The 25167-nt window shown below is 38.2% G+C and overlaps 1 protein-coding gene across 3 annotated transcripts in view; it reads left to right on the top strand.

The window, feature by feature from the left end:
• Nucleotides 1-25167, top strand: part of LOC144001647 (uncharacterized) — a 124735-nt gene that overhangs the window by 60955 nt on the left and 38613 nt on the right. For all 3 annotated transcript variants that reach the window (XM_077496138.1, XM_077496137.1, XM_077496136.1), the window contains 9 exons: nucleotides 854-898; nucleotides 12076-12129; nucleotides 12204-12248; nucleotides 16085-16117; nucleotides 21024-21062; nucleotides 21188-21229; nucleotides 21916-21960; nucleotides 22223-22276; nucleotides 22743-22787. In XM_077496138.1, the coding sequence (XP_077352264.1) occupies nucleotides 854-898; nucleotides 12076-12129; nucleotides 12204-12248; nucleotides 16085-16117; nucleotides 21024-21062; nucleotides 21188-21229; nucleotides 21916-21960; nucleotides 22223-22276; nucleotides 22743-22787 (402 nt within the window). The remainder of the gene's footprint in view (nucleotides 1-853; nucleotides 899-12075; nucleotides 12130-12203; nucleotides 12249-16084; nucleotides 16118-21023; nucleotides 21063-21187; nucleotides 21230-21915; nucleotides 21961-22222; nucleotides 22277-22742; nucleotides 22788-25167) is intronic.

Below are 25167 nucleotides of genomic sequence, written 5' to 3'. Positions count from 1 at the left end.
TTTCGCACACATGGACACACTGCACAAAATGCAATACTATCAATGCCTATTATTGGCTATTCCTATTGGCTATTCCATGTGGCTGTTCACTGAGTTTTTATTTTCTTAACCGACTTTACGCGAGCATAGTCCTGGGCTGTTCTTCCCGCCTCACCCTTCCGTAAGATGTACCACTCACCATCCTTCCCATTCTGTCTTCCTTTGTTGGTCATTGTTTTTATGTCTCTTGGACAGGTTCTAGCTAATTGTATTCAATAGTGTTGCTCCTTGTGGTACAATGACAATAACACTTTGATATTCGCAGTTTGGTGAACTTTGTCATCATTGATTGCAAGTCTTGTACAGGCAGCGATGCTCTGCCAGTTGAGATTCTTCTCACAAGGGTGTTAGCCCCAACCCCTACTCACTTACACACATCCTGTAAATCATACGAACTTTAGTTTGCTTCAGAAAGCGTTACACCTCATTAAGATGTCAGTCTTTGATGTCCAGCACACTTTCAAGGACCCAAGTCTTTTTGTAAAACAATCACTTCCCCCTGACCTTGCTCGTCAATACCGGCCAGCTCTGTGGCTTGGCCAGCTCGCCGCTGTATTTGTTCCCTGCTTTGATTGATGCACGAGGGACTGGCACAGCTGGAAGAGGAGACAGTGAACCAGAGGAGGGAACAAAGACTTGCAGGCCACACGGGGTGCGGCAATTAAGCTGTTTTCTTGTTGTTAATTAAAAGCAAATTAGAGAGTGCGACAGGAGTTGCTGTCAAGCCTTATTTGCTGGCAGCATGTGTACAGAGTAACACCTGTTGTTGCATCTTCACTCTCTCATCTCAATCTCCTTTATTTGTCTTCCTTAGGGGCGCCGAGGAAAGGCTGGGAAGCCAGGACCTGAAGGCAAGCCTGTGAGTGATACACCGTAACATACGCAATAGGGGTGGGCCAAAAAAATCGATTCATAAAAGAATTGAGATTCTCATTTATTAAGATTCAGAATTGATGTTTACTTTCCAAAAATCGATTTTATTTAAATTAGAAATGAAGAAGAAGGGGAAAAGGCAGTTGTTGTTTTTGTGGAAAACAATACACTTACAATACAAAATTAATAAATGTTTAAAAAAACAAACAAAAAAAAACCTTTAATGTCTCTATTTGTCATTTTGCCTTGCAATGCAGACTCGAGTAGATCATGACAATTTTTTGCACATCTGTACATTGAAGCAGAAATCATTTGTCAATCAAATAATTTTGAATCGAAAATCGTTTGAATTGAGAATCGAAAATTGATTCTGAATCAAATCGTAGACCCAAAAATCGTAATCGAAGTGAATCGAATTCCCAGCCCTAATACGCAACTCCCTGTACATGCAAGAACCCGATTAACAATATGACTTTCAAATCTTCAAAATGCTGTTGTAGTCATGTATAATGAATTAGAATGCATGTTTGCAGCAATTTCAGATGAATCCCAATCACAAACAGCAACTGGCTTTTATCCCATTAAGAGTCTAATTGAACTCAACTTTGTTTTGAGAAGTCTCATGCCCCATAAAAAAGGATAGCAGACAAACAGCCCATGTAAAATTCATTCCAAAGAAGAGAGAAAAAGTCTGGGCATGTTTTTTTTATTTTATTTTTATTTTTTTATCTCCCTTTCAATTACTGGTTAATTCAAAATGGATTTTTAGGCATGCATTATGTGAAAAGCAATATAATAATATCATAGCTGAATGTAGTGTAATGTCTTAAAAACTGACATATTTCAAATGAAGGCTATAAAAACAGGATATAAAGCAGTTGAGAAAGCTTGTATTAATGACAAGGCTAAAATGTGACTTTCTGCCCCACTGCATTTTTGTGTTATCGTCTTTTTCTCAGCAATCCAAACCAATTCAAGCCTCTGTTTGTGTGTTTGTGTAGTCACACACTTGAGGCCACAAACATATGATGCGTTAAAAGGAGAATGCTTGTCAGACTCTTAACTGCTCTGATGTCAGGACAAACAGGAGTGCCAGATTGCTCCGGTGCTTCGGGTGTCCAATTATTTTCACACGCTATTGCCCTGGTTGCACTCCTGATCTGGATCAAGGGTTTTCTTACTTTATTGAGTACCGGAATCCAGAGAGATCCCGTTCTGCTTCGATCACTGTTATGCACTATAGCTTCAATTATCTTTTGTATAATTGAGCCACTCGCTGTTAAATGTCTCCCACATGACTCATTGTAAGCCTTGCCTCCTTAATAACTCATGAAGTTGTAGGACGCAAAGTCAAAAGAGAAAAGAAAGACAAGGCTGGAGACGGTGTGACATTTCTAAATGGCAAGTTCTTGACGATAGTCTTAGCATGTGCCAGCTTTGCCTCCTTCCCATGGTACTGACATTTATGACTCACCTGTTTTTCTGAGGTTGGATCTTAGGGCCAAAATTATCTATTCAAAACACCCAACAGGCCGTCACTCGCGCTTGTCCTTTGGCAGCAGGAGAGTGCTGGCAGCTGAGGGGGGAACAGGTACTTTTCAATGTCATATTAGAATCGCACCGTGACAGGAGAGTCTGTAAACACAGCACAATAAATAAAGACACAAAGGTGATTCATAGAGTGCTGTGTGTCTTATTGCAAAGGCGAGGCTGGTTTTACAATGTAGGTCTATCAGGTGCCTCAATGAAGTGCCTATAATACAATTTTTCATGCATTTTCAAGTGATATATATACCCAGTATTGCTACTGTGCTTACATTGACTGAATACCTAAATAAAACCACATCACAGTAAAAAAAGAAAGAAAAAGAAAACAAATATTTGTCTTCATTTGTAAAAGAAAAAAAGACAATATAAAAAAATATTCTTCATTGTTGAATGAAAAGGAACAGAAAGAATTCTTAAGAAGTCTTATTTTATCTGTCCCGTTTCTCCCCAGAGTTCATTTACAAGGTCATTTAAAAAAAACAATAATAATACAAAATATTATGCATATATACAATTCAGTTGGCTTGGACTGGCTCATCCACACATTAGTTGGAATTAAGGTAACCTCATCATTACTCCACAGTTGTAGAATAATGTGTTTACTTTATTTAATGGACTGTGCGCTTCCAGTGATCTATATTTAGACCATCTATGCATTTGCTCTAGTTTGATTTACAACAGCTGTCTTTTTATGTGTGCACTACATTATTTGAGTTGTCACTTGAACCATGTAGTGTAAATCTAGTAGAGACCCAGAAAATTGCATTCCATCATAATAGCGGAACATTAAAACCTCGGCTAAAAATTGCAGCCAGCCGTGTGCAGACGATAGACGTGTCCTTAGCAATTAAAATTTGGACCTTAGATAACTCAAGCGTCTAAGGTGACCTTTGACCAGTACTAGAATAGTATCAACTCAAATTGCATGACAAAAGTCACCCTTAGATTTCACTTCTAAAAGAAGTGGAAGCTTTATTTGCTTGCCTTTTTTTTCTTGGAGGAGAAAGTGTCAAGTTTGGGTTTATCACAAAACTGTCACAAGAACTGGCATGTGGCATTTATTGGTAAACTGACTTCTTGCTTAACAGACCAGCTCTGACATGCACTTGAAGTGTGTGTGTATTTTTCTAGAAGCCTTTCAAATGTGTGAATGCTGAGACCAGCATCCACAACAGATATCAATGCTATGCAAAGAAGTTTTTTTGGGGTTTTTTCAGCGAAGATGTACACTCACCTGACCAGAAGTTAATGACTATTGAGAATCTGTCATTTGGCAGTCATCAACAGTCGGGACACTCCAAAATGATTTTAACCGGGCTTCCGTCATCGCTAAATTATAGCCACATCTACAAGCTAAAGCTCCTTGGTGACCATAAACAGGATCTCTCAAAATTCAGAATCACTTTCTTGCTTTTGATGTCTATTTGTTTAAAGTGGTAGTCAACCTTAAACATTTCTTGACAACATGTCAGAGGTGATGTCACACATGACATTCTGCTTAATATTAGTTGTGAAATATGACTTGTGAAGCAAAATCCAGCCCTTTTTGTCCATCTCAGGGGGCAGCCATTTCGCCACTTGGTGTCGTCTGAAGTTGAGATCACAGTTGCTCAGGCAAAGACCAATCACAGCTCAGCTCTTTTCTGAAGCTGAGCTGTGATTGGTTGTTACCTGAGACCTGAGCAACATTGTCATCTTCAGACCCTGAGATGGATAAAAATGACTGGATTTTGCTGCATAACTCAAATTCAACAAATGTAATATTGATAAGAATGTCATGTTTAGACTAGTTAGGTCACACGCAACATTATTGTCAAGACATTTTTGCGGGGTTGACATCCTCTTTAATCATTCACTACCAGCCATTTGAGAAATTTTCAAAATGTTTAATACCCATGTGATATTACATTCAATAATATAATAATATATATATAAACCGAATCTACCAAATAACAGAATAGACTCCCTACATTTTGTCCCGTCCCGTTCTTTTATAATTGACAGTAGAAAAATGTAGGTTTGGCAAAATACAGCCATTTCTCCCATGGACTCTGAAACTGTGTTTATTTAGTATAAAATGGGGCAATGATGTCATCTACCGGTGGTTGGGAATCAGTAAAGTTATTTGCATGTTTGACATTTACTGTGGAGCATAGTCAGATTAGCCCCCATTTATCTCCGCTGTTAAAAATACAATTGACAAGTATACTTGTCAAAGGCAGTCAATGAGTTAAAGGGGCTGTCTGTCGGATTCACACAATTTAACTTTCTCTCAGTCTACACATCTGTGTTTATGTTAATCTTTGGTGTTGATTTCGTCCTAAACCCCCACCCCCCCATCCTGTTTTTTGCCATTTTGTGTTTGTTTTGTAAACAGCAGGCCGTTTCTGTGGAAAGACAGTGTTTACACCCCTCCAGCCAATCGTAGAGGGGCGGGTGGAGTGTCGCAAACGGGGCCGGGCGAACGTGTCAGCTACGTGGCGTCACTCCCGCGGCAATTTGAAAGCACGCACAGATTATTATTGTTTTTTTTCACTCACTCACTCACAGACGCTTACGTGTGTGAATGAGTGAGCGAAGAAAAAAAAAATCCGTGTGCTTTCCACATTCGCACGTCCCCGTTTGCGACACGCCACCCCCCGCTCTACGATTGGCTGGAGGGGTGTAAACACTTTCCACTGAAACGGCCCGCTGTTTACAAAACAAACACAAAGTGGCAAAATACAGGCTGGGTTGGTGGGGGTTTAGGATGAAATCAACACCAAAGATTAACATAAACACAGATGTGTAGACTGAGAGAAAGTTAGTGTATACATCCTGTATTTAAAAAGTGCAATTTCCTGAGTGAATCCGGTAGACTGCGCCTTTAAAGATATCAAGTTATGTCATGTCAGTGACCAGTAGAAAAACCTGCTTTGACCTTGATGAACGTGTTTGTATTCAAAGTAATAAGCTAATACCGCTTCATAAATGGCAGCTTTCTGTCAGATATAGCTTACCTGTGCATACTAGAACCCAATGTAGACCTCCTGCAGCGCAACCCATCGTGACTCCTCATTCAACCTCAAAACAGACAGATGGTCATTACGTACAGTACCTTTTCAAAGAGGCTCTGCAATCATTTTCATGAGGCCCGGAGGTGCTGTAGCTCACATGAGGCACATAACATATGTGGTGTAAAACATCCCCTGACATGGATCTCACAAGGCCTCCCACTGGCGCTGTTGCTACCCCATTGCATCCTTAGCCAGCGCACACCCACCTGCTCAACACCTCCAGTGGCCAACTTGACATTAAGCCAAGAGTGAAAATGAGGAAGCAAACCTCGTGACTGCTCTGTTGATTTCTCGTATTGACAGGCCGTGTACCGGGTTGTATCACTGAGTCGTTTCCCGCACTCTTTGCCAAGAGGAAGGGGGAGCGTCAGCTGGCCGACCTTGACAAGAAAGTTGTCTGCATGAGGACACACATAATCTGCCTCAAAATGACAGGGGACGGTTGGAGGTGTACCATAGTTATTTGAGGTATTTTGTTTAGTAGTTTATTTAGATCTGAAACTAATACAGTGTACTGGGAATAATGTCACTATAGCAAACACTACCTGTAAAATCTCACATTTTTCTGCCTGTCGGGCATGTTGGGCGTATTGTTGTCACAGAATGAGGGAGACAAAGTTTGTAAACTTTTCACAAGGCGATGTCATCACTAATCTAAAATGCTGATTGTGGGATGTCATGTGGTAAATTAGTAGATTAATACTATAACATTTAAAAAATGATGTTGCTGATCAGTACCAAAAATCCTAAGTGCTAATAATGGTAGAATGCTAAGCTAGCAATGAGCACTGGAATGCTACTGCAAAAAGACTGTTGGCTAAATTAAGTAATTGAATTACAGCATATCTGGATCCTAAAATGCAGTGCAGAATACCCAGCAAGAAAATCACCTGCGTCTGCCAAAACCCCTTAAATTAAAAATGAAAAGAGAGGCCATAGATCCAGACACCAAGATAATCAGACACTGAAGGACAGAGGAAATCTAATTATCAATTAAGAGCTTTTTGGTTATCGCACATTCCAGCCTCAAAGCCTTGAAGAGACCATTGCGCCGACTTCAGCCCAAATTGGTTCACGACTGCTTTGTCGTAACAGAACATACTCATGAATCAAAAGCTATACCTGCCTACCTTAGATGTGCAAGATGCAGTTATACAGTTAGATTTTTGGTCCAAAGATTTCAATTAACATACATGTCAGTCTTGTCATAAATCTTTTTCATAAGTTGTGGATGACCTCATCTTTTACACCGAGAAATACATATAACAATCTAACTAGATACTTGATTGATTGTAACTGAATGAAATTTACACAACCAAACATGACAAGCAGCGCTAATAGAGCATCATCAGGCTTTGCTCATTCTATGGCCAACTTTCTACATCATGATTGAACTAAGCGTAGAAAGGCGCAAATGCAGCATGCCTGAGCTGTGTGCACACCCCCCACAGTGTGAATTGTTAGCATACATACACAAACACACATAACATTCCGGGAAGACAGTTCTCATGAATCGCCTGTATCTCGGGACAGCCTCAAACAAGCCCTGGAAGAAAGCTGCACATATAGATGATGCATTAGCTCATAGGAATCACAGCAGGAGTCTTTGCTAACAGACAAGCATCCACAAAAGGCAATTGAGCCAAATAAAGGTCTCGCAGATGGATACCGGGGACAGGCAGTGTCAGAAACAACTACATAGAAGGTAGAGGGCAAAAGCAAGGTGGCAGCTAGGTGCAGGTACACTGGAAAGAGAGAAGGAAAGTCGGGTAATGGTGAGGAGGGGATGGAAGAATTGAGGTCATTCACTGTATGAAGAGTGTGTGACTTTGTCTAACAGGAAAGTGTCAGAGATAGCGCTTGTCTTTGTCTCCTGTGCTCTTCTTGGTCATTGTCTAAATAGAATGGTGGTACCCACAAGGGTACACTAGACTTTTACATCTTTGAAACACCTTTTTTTTTTACCTTTCAAAAAGTGGAAACGTTTACCTTGGAGTCTTGTAATTGTCCCTCTGGGGTATGTTACTGTAGATCATGCCCTGGCTGTAAAAACCTCAAGAATGACTTCCAAAAGCTTTAAGGGGAAGTCAACCCCCCAAAAAATTCTTGACGATATGTTTTATGCAGCCCCACTAGTCGAAATACAGTATTCTGGTCATATTGTGGTAGTGGAATATGAGTTAAACAGCAAAATCCAGCAGTTTTTATCAATATCAGAAGGTGGCCATTTTGCCACTTTCTGTCAACTGAAAATGACATCACAGTTGTTCAGGTCTCAGGTAACAACCAATCACAGCTCAGCTTCAGAAAACAGGTTAGCTGTGATTGGTCACCTGAGCCCTGAGCAACTGTGATGTCATTTTCAGTCGACAGCAAGTGGCAATATGGCCGCCATCTGATTCTGATAAAATCAGCTGGGTTTTGCTGCATAACTCATATTCCACAAATGTAATCACAAAGTCATGTTTAGACTAGTTACGTCACAAATAACATTATTTTCAAGAAATGTTTAAGGTTCCCCTTTAAGCAAAAACCTGTGGAAAAGGAGAAGGATCTGCAAACAAGTTACTAACAGACCTCGTGTTTTTTATTTTTTATTTTTATAAACAACAAGCTGGTTAAGTTTAAAGGTCGGGATTGGTTTGAACAATTATCTCTAACAGTTGGACGTGCTGGAGATGGGTAAATGGAGTTTTCATCCTTATTTTGAATTCTCGTTTGAATTGGGGCATCGCATCAGGCATCGCTTGTTATGTATTGTACAGGGAACAAAGGGAACAATTGTGAGCCCCCCAACCAGTCATACAATGGTTGTGTAAATTGTGTCATGAATGCTCTCCCACAGTTAAGCAGTTTCATGTCAATTTTCCAAACTCTTCCTATGCCTCTCACTACGTGTGCCTGTAGATATATTGTATGTGAAAACACTAAACATGGACACATGACACTTCCGTCCTAAATATTTTTGTCCCAACCAACTGAGATCCTTTTTAACTACAGTATACTCCAGAATAGTGGCTAGAAAATTGCGTGGTCACGATGACAGATTATGCACAGCGTTGGTGACCATGTTGTGTGTGTGATCTTTTTACTTTTGACATCTGTTTACTCACTCTAACAGATTGTGCACTGTCGGTAACAGGTGTAAAAGTGGTGGGGACCATCGTATCTTAAAGGAATACTTAGTTTGATGTCCATGCAACAAGACTTGGTTAGATCAGACCACTTAACCAAGCCTTAAGTTTCTCAGTTGAGAGGCGAAACACTTCTAAGTCAAATAGAAAAATGAGAAAAATCAACAAGCAACATACCTTTGATGTTTTTCACCATGCAACATTTAGTAGAGTGTCGCACAAGTCTGAAGTGACGTAATTGGAAGTGTTAGTGGAAGGGGCAAACAGGCATATTACTGAGTTATGAGACAATAATATTAGGGAAGCCAGCAGCTATATAAAAGACATGTTTTATTAATTATAACTCACCTTGAATGCGTACAAATTGGATGTTGGTGTCCACTAAGGCTCCCACCTCCTTTATTTGTATTCTATTTATTTGTATTCTAACTCATGCCGTATTGTTTCTATTATACTAATGTACTAGAAAGTAGGGCTGAGTATTGATTCATTTTCAATTCACAAGACTGCAGTTTGATTCAAATTCTTTTTTTTTTTTATTCACTTCAATTCAATATTGATTAATTATGGAACATGAGTTCTTCTTAAATATCTTAAATAAATATTAAAAACGCTGCAAACATTAAATTCTAAAATAAATTCCGCGGAGGCAGTAACTGGTTAAATCATAATGATTTAGTTTATTAATGAAAGTAACTTGTGTTACACAAACATTGATATCAGCAAGAACGAGATACAAATATTTTCACAATTAAGAAAATTTTAACAATTGAAGATATACATTAAAAATATTCTGAATTGTGTTAAAGTGCAATAAGTCAGGTGACAGGTTTTTCATAAATGTAGGAAAATACTTTTAAATTCATGTCAACAGTAAATTTCAAGAAAACAATTTAAAAAAAATTTAAATTCTATTTTCTTATGAATTCATAGGAAACAGAGATATTAAAATAATTGATTTGTGGTTTTAAATCGATATCTGTCTCGAAAAGGAAAAACCCAGCCCTACTAGAAAGTATCTACAAAAGCACTATATAAATGTAATTTATACAGCACACCTAGAAAAACTGCATGCAATGAAATGTCCCAAACTCAAGGAACTGCAAATTTGAAAGAAATTTTGTCATAACTCATAATTCCTTCTTGTGAACGCTTCTTAGTCAGCCCTTAGCTCATTGTGGGAATGCTGAAGCATTCCCACATATGTTATTGTGATTTTTATTCTCCACACTTTTTTGCCGCGTAACAATGCCCACATAATACTTCCAATTTACATTGTTCAAATTTCAACTAGCTTAAAAAAGTCACGCCTCCCGGGGTATATTTCGTCTGATTCCACATGACTTACAGTATTTGCACAAGTTAACATTCAATATCAACTTTTCCCCATTCATTTTCAATGGGACAGACATTGAACTTTTTCTAAGTATCACTTTCCACGCCCACTTCCATATATATTACACAACTTATCATCATTATCAGGTGTCTGATACTGCTCGGTGGCACAGTTGGTCAAGCACATTGTCCAGTAACCAGGAGGTTATAATTCACAATTTATCTCTTAATTTACTTCATAAGCATTCCACATGCATTCAAATCTTAGCATTCAGTTATTTGCATTCAGCATTCCCACGCAATTTCAACAGAAATTGCACTTAGTCTAGTTCAAAATGTTTTTGTTGAATAGACAGTGTCATGAACATTTTTATTTTTGGCATATCAGAAACAGGAAAAGATCTGCTAACCCTGCCACTTCTCATTTTGTGTGAGCTTCCTCATCATGGCTTCCAAGTAGTGAAGTAGTGCTCTTTGCACCTGCCTGATACGATATTTAAAGACATGAAATTGGGACCTCGCAATTTGCCTAATGTTTTATACATCATATTGTGCGTGCTTTTGCCGCAGTGAGTTATTCATTTGATTTGTTTGGCATAGATTTCATGCCAGATGCATTTACAGATGTACTCCACCCATTTTTTCATCCGGGCTTGGTACCAGCAATGGCTCGGTAATTGGTAATCTCTTGACTGGGAATTGGACCCACACCTTCTGGGTGAAAAGCATCAGCATGTACCATTACACCAGCAGTGCGATAGAAGGGCTGATGAGTTCTCTCAAATCAAGTTTGACCATTTGAAGCAAAGGACCTGAATATTAAAGATACGTAGAGAAATAATTTTGGTTGAAGTATGTGATTTTCTTTATAAATTGCATTTGCAAAAAGACAATGTTTTTAAGCATGTAATAGTTTTTTGTCACCGTACTTTTCTTTTTAACACTTGCCGACCTCCACTCACAAAACTGCTCTGAATAAACTTGTCGATTGGCTTGTTAATCCCCCAACAATTGTTTAAATTGTGTGTAAATATCGTCTGGGTCATGAGTCTCCCTGTTGATGTTTTTTGATGTAGTAAATTTACAGTAGGCTTTGCTTCTTGAGATGGATTGACATTAATATAGTAATTAAGCAAGTACAAAAAAAGACTATGGGGGGCACATATGGTTAATTAAGCTTCACCAAATTCAATTATGCCCGTTTTCACACAGCGCCTTCACCTTTCCTAAAACTGTAATATGACAATCCATCTGTTCATAGAGAGGAACAGTTTGATGATTTAATAAATTGTGAGGAAAGAGAGGCTATAGCTCATTAAAGGAATACAATCACAGCGGCTGTTGTCAAAGTAATTGGTGGGGGTTGAAGCGTAATTTGAAGTTTTAAGATTGCCCAGGTGTGGTTATGCGGTTTGAAAATATGTTATAACCTCTATCCGCTGTTCTTGTATTTTAGTTTATGTACAGATACTTTGTTGCATCCGAACTGTTTCTTGCCAGTGTTTCACTTCTACTGAGAATGGAGAAAAAAATACAGTTGCTGATGATTCTATCTGATCCAAGGGTGTTTGCAACTTTATAAAATATGAGGTCAAAAGTTGTGTAAAAAGCATGAAAGTAAGATGAGAGTTCTGTCAAGTCCCCAGGAGACCAAAAAGTTTTCCCTGTTTAGATTTCTATCACAGATGTATCTTACTTATCATTCCCTGTACGTCATGGCCAATGTGAAGGTACACTTGGTGTTTACTTTGACATTTTCCCCACATAAGTGACAGAAAGAAATCCTATTAAAATGCACCAAGGACGGTTCACCAGCAATCATTAAGTGCCATCTATTGGAAGATAGCGGAATGGAACATGAAAAAAAGTGCTGCAATGCAACAGGGGCTTATGATTTCCACCATCTTAGATTCTGTTCCTTTTTAAAGTGATCATTTGAATGTGCCGTGTTTGGATTCAGAAAATTTGTTTTTCTGATAAGTTATGCGCAGCATCCGTCCTCGCCTGCAGTTTCTCTCTGAATGTTCTGTGTCTTTGTGCCCCCTCTTTTCTTGTTAGTCAATGAGACGATCTGTTCTTTTCACATGCAGGGAGAGAAGGGTGAGGCTGGCATCTCGCAAGAAAAGGGGGCAAAAGGAGACCCTGTAGGTATTTTCCCGCAACAACACATTAAATGCTGCCGTGCTATTGAGTCACTTCCCAACACTTCCTCCCACAGGGTCAGTCAGGTGCCCGGGGGGCGGAAGGGATGAAAGGACAGAAAGTGAGTCAATGTCAAGTGCCAATACATGACGCTCTTTGTTTGTGTCTGCCGTCACTGTGCCTGCGAGTGTGTGAGTTATTATTGGTCTGTTTGGACTGCAAGGATATCTGAATGTCAGTCATCAGCAGCTAATGAATTGGCAGCTCACTGGCATTTTTTTCCTCTCTCAGCAGGTCTACACAACACTAACTAGCAGCAGGCAATTTGTACTTTTTGGTTGCTCATTTGCATATTTCATAATTTTGCACTCAAATGTGTATAAGATCAATCCCATGCAACCCAAATTGTTTTTGTCATATTGTATTTCAGATTTGCACCATAATTGAATAAATAGACTTTTTTTTAAACAAAAATATGTTGGACGAGCCCCCACTAGTCCAAACATGGCATTCTGATTAAAACTGTTTGTGGAATATAAATTAAGCGGCAAAATCCGCCTGTTTTTATCCATCTAAAAGGGCGGCCATTTTGCCACTTGATGTCGACTGAAAATGACATCACAGTTCCTCAGGCTCAGGTAGCCACCAATCACGGCTCAGCTTGCGAACATTGCATGACCAAATTCAGAAAACGGTGAGCTGTGATTGATTGATGGATTATTGGTCCCTGAGATGAACAAAAAACGGGTGGATTTTGCTGCTTAGTTCATATTTCAAAAACACAATATTAATCAGATTGTCGTGGTTAGGCTAGTGGGGCAGCATAAAACATGGTATGGTAAAGTAGGGCTGTGCAATTAATCGAAATTCAATTACAATTTCAATCATTACGCTCCACAATTACGAAGTCAGCATAATTGTAAAAAAAAAATAAAAAAATAAAAAATGATTTGTTTAAATTTATACATCTGCACCTTTAAAAATAAAATAACTCATTTAATAAATTTTGGTTTCAAAAGGAACACAATTGTATAATTGCATAATTGTATTTCAAAGAATTTTATTTGTTTAAATATTTTGTATGTTTAAAAATTTTCTTATGTTGTACCAAAAAATAAATGATCGTCCGAATCATGATTTCAATTGTTAGTAAAATAACCGCAATAAACAATTAATATTTTCTTTATTATCGAGCAGCCCTATGGTAAAGGATTTTTTGGAGTTGACTTCCCTTTTAAACTAAATAGGAAACCAGTCCAGGAGCTTGAAAAAAAGATGATTAGATGTGAAGATTAATCAAAAATGTCAGCATAATCATAAAAAAAGATTATTAATAAAAATTTTGAGGGGTTGACTTCCCTTTTAAACTAAATAGAAAACCAGTACAGGAGCTTGAAAAAAAGAGGTTCAGCACTATTATTGTTATGATGTGGTCCATTATACTTAATAATGTGAGTAGTGACAGTATACTTGCCATAGATACATTACACTGTACTATGAATAAAGATCCTAAAAAGCCAAATGCAGCTAGTAGCGATTCATAAAATCAACGCTTGAATGCTGAAATTGGAATTGAAATGCTGTACAGTAGTAGAATAAAAATCCGTAATGGTCAAGAATGGTAAATACAAGGATTTTATTTTTTATTTTTTTTACCAGACTGTTGGCATGGAGGAAGGTAAAGTGGTTTCATTAATAACACAAGAATGAAATACAGTAAAAAATAAAAAAATGTTACTTTTTCTGGGGATGTCCCATTAGTCTTTATGTTCCCTGGCTTTCATCGTTCTTCAAAAAATTGGCTTCCTCTCTGTCATTTGCATTTGATCCCAATCCAAATGTGCTTTAAAAGCCTATAAAGCTTTTGCTGTCTTAATGCTTTCAAATTTGGAAGATTGCGGTAGCTTGGCTGTGGATGTGGTTCTGAGTTATTTATATGATGTCTATACTATATATAGATAGATAGATTGTTGCTGTGTTGTGAAAGCATGAAAGTAATAGCTTATAAATGATGAATGGGAACAAGCAGGCTCCCAACAGCAATGCATCACAGTTAGGGCTCCCAGCACGGCCATTACAAAAGGTTGTATGCGCTTTAAGGATGCCACAGTAACTACAGGGACTAGCGTGTGCATGACATGAAGACTGTTGATGAATGTTTTTGTGGCACTCACCTCATATCACTTGACTTCCACTTTATTTTCCATTTTGCTGTGCCTCCCATGTTGTTCCTTTCAAAGATATTGATGGATCTATGTAAGGTCATTGGAAACATGTTGCCTTTGAAAGTACAAACCCCAATTCCACTGAAGTTGTGATGTTGTGTGAACTGTAAATAAACTCGAATAGAATGGTTTGCAAATCCTTTCAATTTATATTCAATTGAATACACTACGAAGATAACATATTCAATGGTCAAACTGATGAAAGATATTGTGTTTTTGTAATTTCATCTATGGTCCAACATATTCAGAGAATTGGAGAACTTTTTGCCCATAAGCGATAAAGCCAAAAACCAACATTGAATGCCTTTGACCTTTTGATCCTTCAGCATTATTGCATTAAAAAGCGACAACGTTATGTAAAGGAATGTAAAAATGCAAGTTAAAACTCTCCACTGCAAAGCGGAAGCCAGATATCAACAAACCCAGAAATACTGCTGGATGATCTGAGCCAAAGCTCATCTGAGATCGACACAAAGTGGAAAGGTTTATTGTGGTCTGATGAGTCCACCGTTCATGTTGTTGGAAACCATGGACGTTGTGTCCTCCATGGCAAAGAAAAGGTATTGTTACCAGTGCAAAGTTCAAAAGCCAGCATCTGTGATGACATGGGTAACTTGCACAGTGGTTTTAGAGCAACATATTGTGCCATGCAATCAATTTCGTTTTCAGGAAAATACCTGCTTATTATACCAAAACAATGTCAAGCCGCATTCTGGACGTGTTACAACAGCAAGTTTTTGTAGTAAAAGAGTGCAAGTACTAGATTGGCCTGCCAGCAGTCCAGACCTGTCTTCCATTGAAAATGTGTGGCGAGACCTTGGACTGTTGGACCACTAAAGTCCACTTTGGACTCATTTGCTCCCAATAACGTGTGAATACGTTTGGGGTTTTTTAATGTTCTAAGTGTCCTAAAGACGTATTTATACGTTTTTTTGTTTTGTTTTGTTTTTATGCTAGAGCATACAGAAGGCTTTGATGCAGCCTCTCAACTGCAAAGAACAGTTGCAGAAATGGTAGTTATTACACAAACGACCAGCAGGTGGCAGCAGAGCAAAGGAGATCAACCAGGGCCATCTAGAAAAAAAAAGCTCAATTACAGTACTTACAATTTTGAATAGATTTGTGAAAACTGATGAAACTTAGCTCTCTTCTAATGCTAATTGCTGCAAAACGGAAACGGATAGAAACCTACTTTTTTTTTCCTGATGAAAGAGGAGACTTTAATGTTTCTTTTGATAGGTTCCATGCTTTTATAGCCATAGAACACAATATTCTGTGGGCCTTGCAAAATCAGTCAAAATCCAGTAAAACAGCCGGGAGCGAACGGGATTGCTTCTGTGAAAATGGCTGGGAGTGAATGAGTTTGGAATTGGGGGTTTATTGACCACACTGATATGCTTTTTCCACTCACTTTTATAATGTTCATATACCAACTCCCCCATTCAGAATTCAAAATTGATCAAAAAGACAAAACTAGCTTCCTGTAAAATTCAGTCATGGCTTATTGCTTTAAGATATCAGTTCGAGACCATTTTCAGATGGATGTGTATGGCCCCTTGGCCAATCACTGATAATACTTCCGTCCCTGAAAGTTTAAAGAAGATGGATGTATATTTCTGAATTGTACAGTAGAATGCTGAAAACAAATATATGGGCGTGGCATATGCTAATAAAGCTATATTTACTAATTTATGCAACAATTAATAGTGACTATTGTGTTTGTTTCTTTTAGGGTGATGCTGGCCCCCCTGGTCCACCTGGTCCTGTAAGTATATTAAGTTTATTGTGTGTTTATAAGCCATTTTGCGTCTGTTAATTGTCATCAGTGACCAGCAAATTCACGTATTAACTTCCCATTGGACAAAACACAAACAGCTATGTTGAATTAATGACCCTCGCCACACAGATGCTGAGCTTCGTGCGTTCTTGTTTAAACAGAGAAGACTGCTGCATTTTTTCAAATCTTCATTCTCAGCATCCTTCGCTGGCATCCATTTCAGAATGCAAGCACCCCAGGCTGACCATTAAACGAGCTTACGCTTCCACGCATTGATCGCTCATCAGGGTGTGATGAGATCTTGTGATACCATTTGCAAAACTTCATCATTTGGCTTCAAAGTGTGGGAAAGGTTGATGAAATGTTTTTCTCTGATATACATGAAGTTGCAAATAAAGGCACCCTCTGGTGAGCTGAGTGGTATGCAGAATGGTTGGTGAATGAATGAATGAATGAATGAATGAATGGTTCCAATCAAAAGTCGAGCCAAAATAAAAAAAATTTAAAAAAAAGTGTTTGACCTTCAAGAAACACTGCCATTGATTACAAAAGTGTTGCATGTTGAAAGGTTACACTGTAAAAAAAAAATACATAAATAAAAAATAAAAAATAAAAAAAAAGAGATTTTGAAAAACCTAGTAAATTTTACAAGTAGAGGTTTTAGTACATTTTACCAGTTTATTAAAAAAAAAAAAAAAAAAAAGTTACTGAAGCGTTGAAGTAGGAGCTAATGATCTTCGATCAGCTTGGGAGTCAGTCACTCTACCACCTGAGCCATGCCACTGTTGTTTTTTGCCACTATATTCCATTGTTGCTGTGTCTAAAATGAGACCAAACAGGCCTCTTGGAGGTACAATACGAGGATTCCGCCTGATGACATCAATATACGAACACACAGCAGTGGCATGGTTCAGGTGGTAGAGTGGCTGTCTCCCAATCTGAAGGTTGTGGGTTGGTTCCTCAACCCTTGAATATAATTTTTTTTTAAAGGGATACTTGACTCATTGAGCCATTTTCAGGAGCGAAAAGTTAATATTTTGTCTATAATTAATGTGGTAACTTCATTATTTTTCATGTACAATTAAAACCTTTAAAAAATAATTTTTCTACTTGCTGTCGACTGATGATGACATCACCAGTGCTGAGGAAGTAGGTCCCGACCAATCAGTTTACTGACCAAACCCAGAAAACAGGTAAGCCATGATTGGCTGGTAAATACTTCCTCAGCACAGGTGATGTCATCATCAGTCGACAGCAAGTAGAAAAATTACTTTTAAAGGTATTAATACCTTTTAAAAAGTATTTTTTCTACTTGCTGTTGACTGATGATGACATCACCTGTGCTGAGGAAGTAGGTCACAACCAATCATGGCTCAGTTTCCTCTGTGAGTACTATAAATAACATGCCGAGACCATTAACTCCAAGGCTAATATGGGACTTTGGATGTAGCATCTTGTGTTCTTGCTCGTGCACCACATTCACTGATATGTGACATGTTCACTGTAAGCCGATCTAAGATATCCAATTTTCCCATGAATGCTCTGTACCAATGGCAGGGCAGCTTTTTCATGTTAAGAAAAACAAACAAAAACAAAAAACTTAGGTATCGGTATGGTATCGGCATTGGCCGATACTGCAAAGCTGGGTATCGGAATTGGTATCGGGAGCCAAAAAACGGTATCGGAACAACACTAATTAATACCCTACGATTGGCTGGCAACCAGTCCAGGGTGTACCCCGCCTATTGCCCAAAGTCAGCTGAGATAGGCTCCAGCACCCCCTGCGACCCTTGTGAGGAATAAGTAGTCAAGAAAATGGATGGATGGAGGTATCAATACCTTTAAAAAGACAGACAATTACTTTTTAAAGGTATTAATACCTTTTAAAAAAGTATTTTTTTTCTACTTGCTGTCGACTGGTGATGACATCACCTGTGCTGAGGAAGTAGGTCCCGGCCAATCATGGCTCAGTTTACTGACCAAACCCAGAAAACTGGTGAGCCATGATTGGTCGTTACCTACTTTCGCAGCACAGGTGATGTCATCTTCAGTTGACAACAAGTAGAAAAACTACTTTTTAAAGGTATTCATTGTACATGAAAAATAATTATCAAATTCATTCTGGACAAAATAACTTTTCACTGCTGAGAATTGTTCAATGAATCAGGTATGCCTTTAAATAAACTTTTCACATGTATTCAAAACCCTGGTCGTAAAATTTACTTTGAGTTTCAGTGTGGAGAAAAAAAAAAACTTTTTTTTTCTTTCTTCACTGATGAGACAATTTTGTTGGCTTTATTGCTATTCTCACTGAAATTAAAGAAAAGACGCATTTTAAAAGTTAAATCAGGCAAATGTTACTTCTGTTTGTTTCAAACATCAGACTGGACGCCACAGTGGACTGTTTTAAAGCCTGTCCAAACCGCTGAGGACTTCCTTTGCAGTCGTCGCTTGACTTAAAATTTCACTTCAGCGGGAGAGAGAATTGTCCCTCTCAATCAAAAACCCAAACGCTCCGTCGTGTTCAACGTTGTGTAGTGAGCTGTGGGCCACCCAGGATATTGCAGACGTATTCAGCAGCACACACAAGAGAAGAAAACATTAGTCATTTGATAAATGAGGCTGTTTGAACATTTAGTACCAGTCTCTGTCTGTGCACTCTGCCTTCCTGTGGCAGATAATTTTGGCAGTTAAGCATCGATTTCCCTTACACAGCAGAAGCAGGGGTTCAGATCATTACCCTCCCTCCATAAACCTTCTTGTGCCTCTGTGTATTAGTGGCAGGGAGGTGCAGTGGTTTTAACGGCGCACACTGCATCATTCTCCCCGATGGCCTTAACGTGGCAAAACAGGATTTTGAGCTCGGAGACAGTCCCTTTATTTATTTTATTTTTTTTTCCTTCAGCTGCCAGGCTCACTTTACAGTGGAGCTTTGTAATGCGTTCAACTAAAGCCGGCATCCTAAGCTCTGTTGAGTAAATAGTGGCATGCCAGAGTTCACCGCTCATGTGCGAAATCGACAATGAGGCTGCATGCTGATGGCGCGCAGACGTTGATCGGTGTCTGAAGTCGGAAAATGAGACAAGTGACTGCGTGTTGGCTTTTTGATGGATGACGCAGACGGCTCTTTGAGACAGCAGATGATCCGGTGTCTGTTTTGAGGTTCTTGTTGCTCCAGATGGGAAAAAAAAAACGTCTTCGTTAAACGTTACTTAATGACTGTAATTGCCTCAAAAGGCTGATAAGCACACGTTGTACAGACGCACCTGCACAAAGACGTCAGTTCAGAAAACGAGCTGATAAACAATGGAAAATCTTTCTAATTTAATATTTATGGTCTTACACTTCCTCCCGGATGGTGCTTTTGCTTACTTAATCTCTCACGTCATTAATTATGAGGTTTAAACCACTGGACGTTGTCCCGCCTATAATAATTTACTGTGGGCGGGAAACATGAGAGAAGAGGACAGAAGCAGTTTGGTTTGGTTTTATCTGCCATGAAATGAATGCACAGATTAACATCATATGCAAAAACATGCCATGAGAATATGGGTACATGATTCATCTTTAACATGTTTAAAAGAAATTAAAAGAAAGCTGTTACATTGCCACACATTACACCAGCAGTGTTGCTCATAAATGTATGGGAAATAGTTACTGTTAGTGTTAACTAACTAAACATTTCCTGACTGTAATAGGTTATATGTGCTCACACAAGTCTATACACAGCATTTTGATAATTGAGTTTGTGGAATATGAATGAAGCAACAAAATCCATTTCAGGTGGCGGCCATTTTGTCACCTGCTGTCGACTGAAAATGACATAACATAAAGCTGGATTTCACTTTGATGGACTGGATGTACTGGTTTCTGTGGATCTCACTCTGCCTCATCGATCCTTCCCTCCTTCCTCTCTTTAGTTTTTCCTCTGGTCTCTTGAGAAATCTTTAATTTGTTGGAATTTAGAGGCTTCTGGGGTTGGCGTAAGACTTTGATTTTGTAACCATGGGGAAGGCAGGAAGTGTTTGTTTGGTGCTGGATTTCACTTTGATTTATCTTTCTTTTCTTTTTATCTTCTCTGACCTTTTCTCTGGTCTCCTGACCGTTTGAACCTCACGACTCTGGCGAGACTCGAAAGTCTCTGGTTAAGGTGAAGGGTAATGGGATTTTTATTAGGTTTTAGGTGTATTAATGAGTATAAATTTACACGTATTTGCACGCACGCGCACCCACACGAACGAACACACACGTAAAAAAAAAAAAGAGAGAGAGAGAGAGAGAAATGATAAGACGTTGAATCGGTAAGACTACCGAATGAACAATTCTGAGCTCTCTCTTAAAAAAAAATAAAAATAAAATAAAAATGAAAATGACATAACACTTTCTCAGAGATCAGCTAACCAATTATGGCTCAGCATGGGAATGTCACATGACCCAACTCAGAAATAGGTGAGCCGTGATTGCTCGTTAGCTGAGCAAGTGTGACGTCATTTTAAGTTGACAGCCAGTAGCAAAAGCATAAAAGTGCGTTTATGAGCTATGACATGAGCCCCAAAGAAAACACTCATGTATACATACATGTATGGTGAATTTCAATTGACACTGTGGTTTCATTTATATATTCATTTTGGCTTGTTATTATGTTGTATTGCGCTGTTGATGCACAACTGCACTGCATCAGTCTGAGAGATGTTTGTTAGCTTAGAGACGTGTGGGGTCAAAATATCACAGCTCACTGTATGTTTTGGCTCTCACTGGATTATATGTAGGTTATATGCTTCTAGCCAGTGAGTGTATTTATAAAGTAAACATGACATACCTCTAACTTATTTATGCGTTGTACAATCTGAGGTAGGTCCTTTTTAAGATGACTGTCTTTTTTTATTCTGTCTAGGTGATGACAGCTCATGGGTTGAAGCATCTCTCTGGAACTGTAAGCAGCTGAGCTCCATTGTATCATAAATCAGACGATTTACAAATACGATAGAATTGTATTTTTTATTTTTTATTTTGCTGAGCCACATTTTGAACTGTGTTAATTTGTCCTGTGTGTTAAAGGATGAAATGATAAATGTGCAGAAGGGAGAAAAGGGAGATCGGGTAAGCGTTGAATATCTTTTTGGATTCTTTTTTTTTTTTTTTTAAGTGATTTTGACTAATACATCAATAAAATGTGTAGTCGGGTGAATTTGGAACTCAAGGGCTACAGGGATTTAAGGTAACACATTGAAGATATTGAAACTTGATATTTCAGGTTTTCATGTTATTGTTGCCATCATAGTCCATAAATTTCAGAATACCTTCTTTTTAGTTTGCTAAATAACTTAAAATTGAAGTTATAAAGGTAATACACTGTAACCTACAGAAGCGTATTGCATTCACTTATTAAAAATAATAAAATAAAATAACTGCTTCTCTGAATATATTTTTCTGTTTTACTGAATATTTTTCCGTCCTAAAAAAATTCTGAAAAATGGGGTGAAAAAATATTCTAAAAAAAATACTCTGAAAAACAGGGTGGAAGGAGGGGGGGCGGCATCATTCAGAAAAACAGGTTATTATTAAAAATACAAAAAAATAATAATATCCAGGTAAACTGAAAAAAAACAATCATTTTATAAAACGGAAAAATTACTCAGAAAAAGAAAAAAAATATTCTGAAAACCAGAAAAAAAAAAAAAAAAAAACATAAAGCCCCCCCCCCCCCAAAAAAAACAAAAAAAAACAACAATATTTGTCAGAAAAACTGGATTCACCTTCTCTCATCCTTTTGTGTGATGTCACAGGGAAACATTGGGCTGCCGGGACAGAAAGGAGATCAAGGTCCTGAGGTGAGCCCATGTATTCAAATTATTCATTCACTTCCAATATTTTTTTTCAACTGTGTTGAAATCACCCTAGGAGGTTATGTCAGTTCATTAAAACCTGATCATCTAGAATAACAGAACTGATATACAGAAAAGGTCACCACTTCTATTTTTTTTAAAGTATTGAAGGACATCTTACATATGCCTGCTGGCTGAGTTGAAACACTGAAATCCACAGTCTAGCTAGGAAATATAACTTTTTTTGTCTTACATTTTGTTCTGCCAGGGCAAACAAGGCCCATCTGGACCAACTGGACTCCCTGGCCCCCCAGGAGAGCCAGTAAGTATACCTGCAGCAGACTTCATGTCAAGCCCCGTCGCCTTATCTGTCACCTTGGCTTATCCTCTGCTTCCCAATGCAGTCTGCCAGACTGAGCCTGAGATCAATTGACGAATACCGCGATTAGCAGCACGTCAGAGAGAAAAGTCCGGTCTCTTTTTTTCCCCAACGCAGTCAGTCAGCAAATTTAATAATTAATTAGCGGAAAGTAGAAAATGTCTGCACTCTTTGCCAAAAAGCAGAAGTGCAATCTGTGTGCTGCACCTGCTTTGATAATGAGCATCTGTCTTTCTTGAAAAGCAGGGAGGGAAAAAGAGACATTTTATAAATCCTGTCTAAAGGAAATTATGTTGGAACTCGACAGTCTGCTGGAACGCTGAGGAAGAGGAGGCGGTTGTGGAGATGAATGTGCGTGAGATGAAGGTCTGCTGATAGACGTCTTTTTTTGTCCCCATCCTGTTTACAGGGCTCGCCAGGGGTACCTGGAAGAGATGGCCTAAAAGGAGAGAAGGTAGGAAATCTTCAAATCAAGTTCTCATCTAAAAGATAAAAAGGAGATTTTGTGATGTTTTATTAGCACTTGAACATACAAGACACCTTCCGGATGACTCACATGCCGTTCATGCCGTCGTCAGAACTTAGTTTCCCTCCATTTGACGCTCTCGACTACCCCGCAATTTTACGCCAACCCCTCTTTCAGCAGGACTTGTTCCAAACACTCGACTGAAATTGACAAAGTGCAACAGTGTGTGCCTTGACACGCGAGCTTGATGAGGTGTGTCGCTTGTCAAAATAAATGACGCTTTACACGCGACTCCCCTCCCGCCAGAGTCACTCTGTCAAACTCCAGGGCAGAGAAATAAATCGAAGTGCTTAAGCTTGCTACGTCCTCTCAGATTGAGAACCCTCCTTTTGTCACCTTCACTAATGCAAAGTAATGCTAGAGACAGGTGTTATGTATTCGTATGAGTCACAACAAAAACAAACATTCATTTCAAGAGTAGATTTGGATGAAAAGCAAATATCGTGTACATAAAGCTATTAAATTATGTGGCTGCTGACAGAATGTTAAGTATGCTTACCAAAATGAACAAGCAAGTGTATCCTTGTACAAGCGTTTCTATCTACAGTAGCAAGGCATGACCTACATTGAACCCTCTTTACAGGTCACTTCAATATTTTCCTTCTTTCATATTTACACATGACCTCGACCTGCTCATGTTGTGTGTAATGTAGATACAGAGCCATGAAAAAGTATTTGCTCTTCTCAAATTTATTTATTTTTTTTACTTTTTTGCATCATCGTTTTCTAACTTTGTTTAAGATCAGATAAGATCATTTAAAAACATGTCAATATCAGACAAGGATAATCATAAAATGCAGTTTTCAAATGCTGATTTATTTAGTAATGGGGGGAAAAAATCTATTGAAAGCTATGTGGCCCTCTGTTAAAAACTACTCCGCAAACCTAACAAAAAATTTTATTTTTTTATTATTATTATTATTATTATTATTATTATTATTATTATTATTATTATTATTATTATTATCAATTTTTAATACATTCAGAAATTGACTTTGCTGGTGTATACTGGATCATTGTCAGATCATTGCAGAACTTCAGCACTCTCCCTCAGGATTTTCTAGTAAAGTAAAGAATTCACCGTTTCACCAATCACAGCAAGTCGTCCAGGTCTTGAATAGCAAAGCAACCCCAGACCATCGACACTGTTGGTATTGTTGTTTTGTTTTGTTTTGTTTTTTCTGAAATTCTGTGTTGCATTTACGCCGGATGCAACGTGGCAGACACCTTTAAAAAAATAATAATAATAACTTTCGTCTCGTCAGTCCATACAATATTCTCCGACAAGTTTTTCGAATAATTGAGATGTTTTTTTAGCGAACATAAGACAAGCCTTCATATTTCGCTTTGGTCAGCCTTGAAACTGCCATGGATGCCATTTTGCCTTAGATGTGTTGTTTTTCTGGGTGGGTTGTTTTATCGATTATTATGTTCTTGGGGTCATTATCGTATTTACATGTTTTCTCCATTTCTGGATAATAGCTTTTGTTGGTTAGCAGGAGTCTGAAAACTTTTAGGACGTGCTCTTTAACTCTTTCCTGTTTGATGTCAATGACTTTATTTCTCATGTTTTTGATTTTTTTTTTTTTTTTTGTATTGTGGCATTTTGTTGTAACTTTTTAAAATTATTTGGCCAGATTTACTTTGTCAGACAAGTTCTATTTAAGTGAGTTATTATTTTCTTGGTTTATAAAGTTAAAAACAGAAATTTATGTTTTGAGTTATATTTGTCTGATAGTTACACTCAACGAGCTCCTTTCCCAACCTGTCACTCCATGTTTATCACCATCTTACACTGCATTTTAAGAGTGCAGGGAAATCAAATATACACGCAAAAATAGTTTTATTTTTCCAACCCCTCGCATATTTGGTATAGGCGAGCCAATAAATAACATACATACTGTTTACAGTATTGTGTGTCTCTTTGAGCTTCTGAGTCACTGTAATGTTTTTGATGTGCAAAACTCATGGTGAATCAGTGAACTCGAAATCTACTGTCAAATTTCCAAGATGTCAACTCATGAATACAATTACAATTAAATTTTCAGCGTTGAAAATGTATGACTTCTAATTGATATTGTTTCTACTTCATGGACATTGATTGTTTTCTTCATGCCATTCTCATTTCCTTCCCCCTGCAGACAGTGACAGAATTGAACATAAAGTTGCATGCGAAACTAAGTTGAATGTTTTTTGGGTTTTTTTAAACTCACATTTACCTTGCTGTCACAATGTTCACTGTAAAAACATATGCCAGGTCCCTACAACTTTTTTGCCTTCCTTACACTTGTCAGCTGTCATTTTGATT

This window comes from Festucalex cinctus, chromosome 14 (assembly GCF_051991245.1).
Source record: "Festucalex cinctus isolate MCC-2025b chromosome 14, RoL_Fcin_1.0, whole genome shotgun sequence".
In the NCBI taxonomy this organism is placed as follows: domain Eukaryota; kingdom Metazoa; phylum Chordata; class Actinopteri; order Syngnathiformes; family Syngnathidae; genus Festucalex; species Festucalex cinctus.
The sequence above is the reverse complement of the archived record's forward strand: the minus strand, read 5'-3'. Positions and strand labels throughout refer to the sequence as shown.